Genomic DNA, 9,933 nt, shown 5'->3' with positions numbered 1-9,933 from the left:
TTTCCCCCCCCTTCCCACCCCTTCTGGAGCTCCGCCCCCTCGCCGGACAGGTCGCCCGCCCTCGGGTCAAGCGGGCCCTATTGGGCCGCCTCGCCTTGGCTCCTCCCTCAGCAGGGGAGGGGCGGTGGCCCAGGAAAGGGGAGGCTGCCTAGGCCGCGCCGCCCTGGAAAGTCGCGCGTGGTGCTTCTCTTTTGAGAAGCGGCCGGCGGGGACGGCGGGCTCGGGCTTCCTTCGGGAGCAGGCCGCAGCCCGACGGTGCCCGCGCGGCTCTCGCCAGCCTCGGGGCTCCCGGGGGGCGGGACTTTCCCGGTTCACTTCCGGATCCCACGGATGGGACACAGGAAGTCGGAAGTGGCGGTTTCCGCAGCCGGAGGAAGGAAGGGCGACCGCCGAACCGGGACTTTCTCGGAGCGCCGGGGACCTGGGAGTGCCCGTGGCCAGCTGCTCCCGCCCGTCTCACGTCGGACCAACTCTGCTGACAGGTGTGGTCCTCTATCCCAAAGTCGGGGTACCATCGGCGGGTGCTCGACCGCCTCTCCGAGGCTCCCGGGACGTCCGGGCTCCACCCCTCTCCAGTTGGGCCCTGGCCGGTTCCTCCCGCGCGCTGCTGAAGCCCCGGCTGAGGCGGGCCGATTCCGGACCCAGGGGACTTCAGCAGCGTGTGGGACCGTATCGGCCCTCCTCTCCTCTGCCGCCCCCGGTGCGAGGGGGACTCTTCGAGTGCAGAGACGTTTGTCGTTCATCAAACTTGAATGTCTGTGAAGTCGTTAAATTCTTTTAAAAAGCCTCGAATACAGGTTGGCAGCTATATCTCTTACCTCACGTGCCTCAGGTGGCTCACATTGCAAAGCCGTTATTCCCTACCCGACCTCATACTATTTCGGTGAACTGAGGATCAATCGGCCGTGCCTGGCATGTTCGAGGAGCAGCACGGAGGTCAGTATAGCTGGTGCAGAGTGAGCGAGGGAGAGAATAGTTGTAGAGGAAGGAATGGGGCGGGACGGTGGTGCAGGGCCGCATAGGCTGTTGTGGGGACTTTGGCTTTTACACTGAGGGCAATGGAGAGCCGTGGGGAAGGTTCTGAGTAGAGGTGCGACTCGATCGGAATTACCTTTTAGACTGATCGTTCTCCCGCGGTGGCTGGTTACGAAGTTGTCGCAGTAATCCAGGTGAGAGACTATGGTGCCTTGAGTATTGTATTATGAAAAATTTCACAGATGTACAAAGGTAGACAGACTAGTTTAGCAAATCTATGTACCCATCTCCCAGCTTCAACAATTATCAACTTGTGGCCAGTCTTGTTTACTTTATAACACTCCTCTCCACTTCCTCCCGTTATTTTTAACAGCAGCTCCGGTGAGATATAATTCACATTCCACACGATTCACCCATTTAAAGTGTACAATTCTGTGGTTTGTTGTACATCCACAGACTTGTGCAGCCATTAACACTATCCAATTCCAGAATGTTTTCATCACTCTGAAAAGAAATCCGATAACCTTTTGTCACCATTCCCCATTTTTTCCCTCTTTCCCCCAGTCCGTGGAAACCACTGATTTACTTTCTGCATCTATATATTTGCCTATTCTGGGTATCTCATATAAATGGAATTGTACAGTCGGTGGTCTTTTGCATCTGGCTTCTCTCAGCATAACATTTCTAAGGTTCATCCGTGCTGTTGAATGTATCAGTACTTCAGCCGCTGTTGAATGTATCAGTACTTCAGTCCTTTTTATGGCGAAATAATAGTCCATTGTCTGGATGTACTAGATTTATTTATCCATTCATCAGTTGATGGCTGTTCGGGTTGTTTCCACTCTTTGGCCGTTGTGAATAATGCTGCTATGAACATTCACGTGTGGACATGTGTTTCCTTTCTCTTGGGTATATACCTAGGAGTTCCCCCATTATTTCAAAGCAAATTTCAGGCATAATGTAGGTTCATCTCTAAGAAAGAACTTAGTGTCATCACTTGGATTCCAGAGTACGTTTTGACAGGATTTCCTGATGGGTTTGATGGGTGAGACATGGGAGAAAGAGAGGAGTGACTCCAAGGTTCTTGTCCTGATAACTGGAAAGACGGATTCCCCCTCAGCTGCTAATGGAGAAGGCTGAGGGTGGAACCGGCTTTGGGGGCTTATCCAGAGTGCAATTGGGGGTGGGGTAGTTTTGAGAGGCCTTTTCGATATCCAAGTGGAGACACCGAGTTTGAGACGTGAGTCTGGAGTTCAGGAGAGAGGTCTGGGCCACCTTGCTGCCTTTGACTGAGGGCCCAGCTCTCACTTCCAGATTCTTCTCCACATATCAGACACCAGGTGTCTTCCCTGCACCCCTCACAGCTCCGAGGACACTTGTCAGGCTCCAAGCGATCTCACCTTGAAGCTCCTCTTACTAGCTACGTTAGTCTCCTGGGGGCTGCTGTAACAGGTGACCACAAACCGGGTGGCTTTAAATGACAGAAATTCCTTCTCTCACAGCTGGGAGGCCGGAAGTCCGAAATCAAGGTGTCAGTGGAACTGTGCTCCCTCCAAAGGCTCCAGGGGAGGCTCCTTCCCAGCCTCTTCCAGCTTCTGGGACTGTGGGTGTCCTTCACATGGGACTGTGTCACTGCTCTTTCTGCCTCTGTCTCCATGTGGCTCCTCCTCTTCTATGTCCATATCTTCTTCTCTGGGTCTCTTTTAAGACTCTTGTCATTGGATTTGAGACCCACCCACATAATCCAGTATGAGCTCTTCTTGAGATCCTTAACTTAATTACATCTCCAAAGACCCTCTGTCCAAATGAGGGCACAGTCACAGCTTCTGGGTTTAGGACGTGGATGTATGTTTTGTGGGGGCTGCCATTCAGCCAACTATGCCCGATGAGGGGCAAGCACTTGCCATTCCTCCTGCCTGTGTGTGTGTGTGTGTGTGTGTGTGCGTGTGTGTGTGTGGTGGGGGTAAGATCCCCAGCACACTGACACCTCCCTCAAAGGTAAGCCTCTCCCTAATTTCTCACCTCTGGCAAAGTTATTTTTTTTGTTGTTGTCATTGTTTTTTAAATGCAATTTTATTGCAATATACTAACACACCATATAATCCATCCAAAGTATACAGTCACTGACACACAGTATCATCATTTAGTTGTGCATTCATCGCCACAATAAATTTTCGAGCATTTTCATTTTTTAATTTTTTTAAAAAATATTTTTGTTTCTTTGTTCTGGTGAAGTTCTTAACTTCATGTTATAGCCCAGGGGTCAGTGCCAGGCAGAGAGCTTAGAACAGGTGCTGAGTCTGGCCTTTCTCGGTCCTACGTAGGCCTGCTAGCACCTTCCTTGGCTTTGGGTGTACTTGCTCTCTCTTGTCTTGGGGCCTCAGCCATAACTAGATAAGGGGATCAGCATTGTGCTGAAAATGTGGCCCCAGAACTTCTGCCCAGGAAAAAAAAATCTCCTTGTCCTGCTGCATCAGAAAATTCTGAAAGGGTAAAGTACTTGCCACCCTTCTCTTCCAGGCTCGGACTTGAATGAGCAGGCCTCCTTGGAAGAACCAGCTGTGTGAGATGGTGCAGCCCAGTGGCGGTCCAGCGGGGGACCAGGACGTGCTGGGTGAAGAGTCTTCTCTGGGGAAGCCAGCCATGCTCCACCTTCCTTCCGAGCAGGGTGCTCCTGAGACCCTCCAGCGGTGCCTGGAGGAGAATCAAGAGCTCCGAGGTGAGGAGGACGGACGGGTGGGTGAATGACAAAGCTAGGGAAGCCAGCCTTGCTCAGGGGAAGGGTTAGTCTTCTCATCTCCAGCCTTGGCATTGGCCACTCCAGGGGTAGGGGCGGCTGCCCGGGAGCCGCCTGTGTTTCAGGCTTGGCCACCCTTTCTCTTTGTTTCCGGGTTGAGCTCCCCAGAAGCAGACTCTGGGATGCAGACTGGCAGGCAGGAGGTTTATTTAGAGTGCACTCCGAATCAGCGCCTGAGGAAGGAAGCCAGGGAGGGGAAGGGAAGGAAAGGGAAAGCGGGGTGCCCGACAACAGCCTTGGCCAACCCTACCTTACAGGGAGCTCTGGAGCTGGAATGACTCATCCGAGCTGTCCAAGGTCCAGCCAATGCCACCAGGCCGTTGTATCTGTGCCTTGGTCGGTTATTGGGTGTGGGCTGCCCTGGGCGTGGGTGGGGCCGCCTGGGAGGAGTGGCCGGCTGCTGTGGGCGGGGTCGTGCTGTGGGAGGGGGCGGGGCCTCGGGCGTGGTGGAGCTCTGCAGCCGAAGGCTGTCTTCCCGCAGTCCTCCCCACAGCTGGGGGCAGAGTACTTTCCAGGGCACTCCGTCTCCATCCCAGTCCATCCCTTGCACAGCTCAGCTCCCCTTCCTCATATGTGTTCAGAGGGGAGCTTCTCCCAGATTCCAGGGGCCTTTGGGTCCTGTGGGAAACAGCAAAGAAGCAGGTGGGTGGGACAGCTTGCAGCCCAGCCACTGCAGCCCCACTTGGGGCCTCAGCTGATGCTCGCCCTCTCCCTCTTCCACCGTCCATTCCGGAATCCCCGCATCCTCAGCTGCACTTCTGCTGGTCTCACTGGCTTACCTGGTGGCGTGACCCAGACTCTCATCCCTGAGGGAGCTGAGCACCTGGTCACCATGCCCTTGTAGCCTGGGGTGCTGACACCCCTCCCTGCCCCCCCCCCCCCCCCGGTCCCCATGTGTGACAGCTCTCCTCTCTCCTCCTCATGACCACTACGGGGACCCCTCTTCTCTCCTGCTGCTCCTTTGGCATGTGTAGCCCCAAATGCCCACATGGCAGCTGCAGCTTATACTTCAAGGGACTCTTGCTGTGCTCCCTGGGAGCAGCATTTCCACTTTGGGGAGCAGACCTTCCAAACTGCCGAGCCCAGAGCTGCGGGCGGGGGAGGCACAGGTCCCCTAGGGGGCGATGGGGTTGGGACCACTTGGGCTCCTGCTGGGGAGGGGGTGCCTTATTGAGGTGTGCGCCAGGTGCTGGCGGATGGACTCATCCCCAGCTGGTGCCTCAGTTGGGTCTTCCGTCGGCCCTTCCCTTGTTCTGGAAGGTGCGGAGGGTCCTGGGTGGGGTGGGTGTGCCTTGCCTGCTGGTGGGTGGTGGGGGTGGCCCTGGGCAGACGATGGGCCTGGCTGAGGCCTGGCAGGCAGGAAGGCTTGTGGGAAACTGGCAAGTGCTGCTCCTCCCAGGGTGGACAGGGTGTGGTGTAGTCAGCTTGTCTCCGGGGGCTGCTTGGTCCCCCGAGGGCTGGTGCTGGGTTGGAGACAGCCCTGCCTGGAGCACGGAGACTCAGCAGGATGTGCTCGCCTCTCCTTTGGGGCTGGAGAGTTCTCCAGGGTGGGGGCCGCGCCGAGCATCATAGGATGTTTACCTCCAGTTGTGACAACTGAAGATGTCCCCAGATGTTGCCCAGTGTCCTCTGGGGGCAGAATCACCCCCAGGCAAGGATCGCTGTGCTGGGGTCTTCAAAACAGTAGAGTATCCCTGGGGTGGGCAGCCAGGTCGGGTGGGGAGCAGCTACGCGTGCGGCCTCAGGCCAACCCCAGGCAAGCAGCTCGGAGCCAAGAGGGTTGCAGGCCCAGCTGTTTGGGGTACCGAGGCGGGGGAGGGACCCCAGTGCTGCAGACGGCGCCCCGGCTCTCTGCAGACACGTGGCTGTGTCCCCGTTGAGGGCAGGGGGATGAGGCCTTGAGGCTGCCTTGCTTCTGCCCACACTGCCTGACCAGGCTCACCACGGTTCCATCTGATGGGTGCTGTGTGTCAGGCCCTGTGCCAAGCCCCCTGGGGGCCCCAGCAGTGAGGGTCCGAAGATGCCCATGACTGGGGGGAGTGGGAGAGGCTGGGCTGGCTGGAGCAGGGAGGCAGGAGGAGGGAGCAGTCTTTGCTTGGAATGTTTGGGGGGAGGGGACTTCATGGAGGAAGTTGCACGTACGTAGTGTGTGATTCCGTTTATGTGACATGTCCAGTTTCGGCAAACCCATGAGACAGCAAGCCCAGGGGCTGGGATTGGGGGGGTGGAAGTGGGGAGTGACTGCTGATTGGGCTAAATGGTTTCTTGTCAGGATGTTGGAAATGTTCTGGAATTAGATAGTAGTGGTGGTTACACAACATTGTGAATGTACCGAAAACCACTGAATCAGACAGACACTTTAGAATGGTGGAAATGGTGGCTTTTATGTTCCGTGAATTTTATCTCGAGACGAAAAAATGATAACAAAGGAGTTGCACGTGTGCTGGGCCTTGGCAGCCGGGCGGGATCCCGCGAGGTGGAGATGGGTGTGTGAGCATTCCCGGCAGAGGGAGTAGTGTGCACAGAGGCGTGGGGGCTGAGGGGCCTGTCCGAGGTCAGGATTATTGACCAGAGGGGTGACATGAAACAACCACCCACTCGTGCTTCTCTCAGCTCTGTAGCGGAGAGGGCCCCTCCATGTTGCTGATTGTTTTTGTCACTGTTCCGGTTTGCTAATGCTGCCGTTATGCAAAATACCAGAAATGGGTTGGCTTTTATAAAGGGGATTTATTAGGTTACAAATTTTCAGTTCTAAGGCCATAAAAGTGTCCAAACTAAGACATCAACAAGAGGATACCTTCGCTGAAGGAAGGCCAATGGTATCTGGAACACCTCTGTCAGTTGGGAAGGCACGTGGCTCCCATCTGCTGGTCCTTTGTTCCTGGATTGCATTTCAAAATGGCTTTCTCCAAAATGTCTCTGGGTGTTTGTCTTCACTCCTCTCTCTCAGCTACTGTGCATCCTTGCTTGTTCTCCCAGGGTGTTTCTCTCTAAGCACCTGGTCCGGGGCAAACTCTGGGCTTCATCTCTTAGTTTAGCATCTCCAGATGACCTTCTGTTCCCATCTCCAAGCATCTCTAAGCGTCAGCAAGCATCTGGGTCTGTGTCAGCTCTTAGCTTCTCTCTTGAGTACTCCAGTGAACTACTCAAGACCCACCCTGAATGGGCGGGGCCCACCCCTCCATGGAAATCATTCAATCAGAGCTTCCACCCTAATCAGCAGACTAATCAGTCTGCCCCCACAAGTTTGCATTAAAGAATATGGCTTTTCTAGTGGACATAATAGATCCAAACTGGCACAGTCACCCTGAGCATCTTGGACTCTTCAGAGCTGGGACTGCTCTTTCCCTCCCTGGGGAGGGGTGGCCCCTGGCTCTGTGGCCCTGCTTTCCTCTGGCCCCGCCGACTTCTTGAGATTTGCATGTGCCCGGCCATCAGCCCGGCAAGAGATAGAAAGCCTGTTTTGTGGGTCTGTGTTCCACCCCAGGCATCTGGTCGGCTTTTTCATTTGACCCTGCTCATCCTGCAAGATGGGGGTAACAGAATCCACATGAATTCCAGAGCCACTTAGAAAGTGCCATCGGTACCTCCTTTTCAGCAAAGCCAGAGCACTGAGTATTTTGTGGAAGATCTTTAGAGGTGTATCGTTAGTGTAATTTATATCAAAAGTATTTGAAGAAGTAGAAGGAGACATTCAAAGCCATCTGTCTGGGATCAGGGCCACGTGGTATTGTGGGGAGAGCGCCATGATGGGCGGCCTGGCTTCTGGCCTCTGACTTCCTGGGCCTTGGGCCCCCATGGCCCTGCGACGGGCTGCGCACGGCCTGCCAGGACTCATCTCCCCTTTGCTGTCCCTCTGTCACCAGATGCCATCCGGCAGAGCAACCAGATGCTCCGGGAGCGCTGCGAGGAGCTGCTGCATTTCCAGGCCAGTCAGCGTGAGGAGAAGGCCTTCCTCATGCAGAAATTCCAGGAGGCCAGGAAAGTGGTGGAGAAGCTGACCCTGGAGAAGCTCGACCTGAAGAGGCAGAGGGATCAGGCCCTGCAGGAGGTGGAGCACCTGAAGAGATGCCAGCAGGTAGCAGGGGGGCAGGGTGGGCTCCTCTCCAGCAGCGGGTCTCCGGTGTCAACTGGTTCCCAAGTTTTGAAAGTCACCAGGGTCGCCAGAGTTCCCAGAGGGAAACCGTTCAGGAGTCTCCAAGAGCACCCTCGGGCTTGATGATTTGCTAGGACTCACAGGGCTCAGCAAAGCGGGTAGACTGATGGTTCTGGTTTCGTGACAGCGAAAGGATGCAGATTAAAATCTGCAAGGGGAAAAGACGTGTAGGGCCGGGTCTGGGGGGCCCGGTTGTCCCCTCCTGGTGGAGCTGTGTGGACAGTGCTTACGTCTCCCAGCCGCTGTGTGTGACGACAGGCACGGTGTGGTCACCAGGGCAGCTCACCCCAGCCTCGGGGTCCAGGGTTTGATGGGGGCTCGGGCATGTGGGCGGGGAGCACCAGCCTGGCTGACCTCAGTGGCCCTGTCTCCGGCCCCTCCGGAGGTCCCACTGACCCGGCGTGGCCCGGGGCCCCCACCAGGAATCATGTCCTTGGCCTGGGCGCTCTGGCTGGCCCCAGGTGTACAGTGGGACTCTTATCAGGCAGGACCTTCCAGGGGGTCAGAGGTCACCTCCCAGGGCTGGGCAAGGGCCAGGTTCCTTGGAACATACGGGGTATGGAAACCCCAAACCTGGTCGGTTAACCCTTTGCTGCCCAGAACCCCCCCCAAAGGAAGTGAGGTTAGGGCTTGCTGAAGGAGGGCCCTGCTCGCCAAGCTGGTCTGAAGAGAAGGCAACGCGCTGCCTGCAAGGGTCGTGGCGGGCAAGTGGGTGGAGAGGAATGTCTGCTTGTGGGTCCCTGGAGCCTGGCACCTCCAGGCTCCCCGCCCTTGAGGACATGTGTCATCTACAAGGGTGGGGCACCAGCCTGACTGCTTAGGAGCTCCTGGCTCAAAGGTGTTTGTTTCCTTATGAGGGAGAGAGTGAAGTCGGGACTTGATGACAGAGCAGGGTGGTAGCTTCGAAGGTCACCCTTGGTGGTTTGGGTTGGGGTGGTGGGTGGCGTCTGTGTCTCCACAAGTGCGTGCCCCGGGTTCTTGTGTAGGGCAGGGTGAGGGCATTGCTGTTGGCGTGAGTCTGGCTGGGCGCCGAGAGCCAGGTGGGAAGGGGAAGGCAGGGTTTCAGCTCCTGCTGCCCTTGAGGACTTCTCCAACTATGTTTTATTTTGCAAAACTTTTTCTTTTAAAACAACCACAAACTAACAGAAGTTGCTAGAAGAGTACAAAGAATGTTTCCCCCTGAATTGAGGGAGAGTCAGTTGCCAATGCGATGCTTCACCAGGAGCACTTCAGTTGGTAACTCCTCCAGACAAGGACGTTCTCCTAAGCCACCATGCTACCAGCAGCACAATCTAGAACTAAACACGGTCATGGTCCACTCCAGCCGTTCCAGTCTTCAGACCCCCATGCTGGTGCCACCACCATCCCTGTTGCACCCTCTGTGGCAAAAGGCTCCAGTGGGACTCAGGTTGTGCATCTCAGCGCCACGTCTCCTTCAGCCCTCTCAGTCTAGAACAGTCCTGCAGTCTTTCTACATATCCTCCCACAGGTGCCCCTGGGGAGATTCGCTTTTGGGAGGCAAACTCACGGAGACTGAATGTCATGCTTTCAAATGAGGACAAACCTGGGAAGGCACGATTGGGAGCCCAGCCTTGTAGTGGATAGCGAAGCTGGTGCTGGTCATCCCCCATGGTCTGGAGGCAGGTGTCGCGGGGCGTAGATTCAGGAGTGGGGTGGCCGGCTCACGGGACGGACGGACATCTCACATCACTAAAGGCACTCTCCCATCAGCAGCCCCCGAGGGCTCTGTCTCCCCACGTCCTGATGGGTAAAGTGAAAGAGTTTTCCGCTTATTGGTGAGATGGGCCAGCCGTTGGGGTGTCTTTCTGAAAAGTGCCCGTTAGTATCGTTTGCCCATTTCCCATTTTCCTATTGAGTTTCTTGTCTTTTTTATTTTTTCCAGGTTGGGGGTTGTTTTGTTGGAATTCGTGGTATTTTCGGAATATTAATCTATCATGCATTTTCAGTGTTGCAAATATCACCTGCTGGGCTGTCACCCAGCTGT

At 55.7% G+C, this 9,933-nt stretch overlaps 1 protein-coding gene across 6 annotated transcripts in view; it reads left to right on the top strand.

The window, feature by feature from the left end:
* Positions 1–9,933, top strand: part of IKBKG (inhibitor of nuclear factor kappa B kinase regulatory subunit gamma) — a 34,860-nt gene that overhangs the window by 4,790 nt on the left and 20,137 nt on the right. For 2 of the 6 annotated variants that reach the window (XM_037821201.1, XM_037821200.1), the window contains exons 2-3: positions 3,496–3,694; positions 7,639–7,850. In XM_037821201.1, the coding sequence (XP_037677129.1) occupies positions 3,508–3,694; positions 7,639–7,850 (399 nt within the window). In that variant the 5' untranslated portion in view covers positions 3,496–3,507. Of the gene's footprint in view, positions 483–832; positions 937–1,118; positions 1,170–3,495; positions 3,695–7,638; positions 7,851–9,933 lie in introns of all 6 variants that reach the window. The other 4 variants (XM_037821199.1, XM_037821197.1, XM_037821195.1 and 1 more) reach the window with 4 other exon arrangements.

Source organism: Choloepus didactylus, chromosome X (assembly GCF_015220235.1).
Source record: "Choloepus didactylus isolate mChoDid1 chromosome X, mChoDid1.pri, whole genome shotgun sequence".
NCBI lineage: Eukaryota > Metazoa > Chordata > Mammalia > Pilosa > Megalonychidae > Choloepus > Choloepus didactylus.
This window is presented reverse-complemented; position numbering and strand designations above follow the sequence as displayed.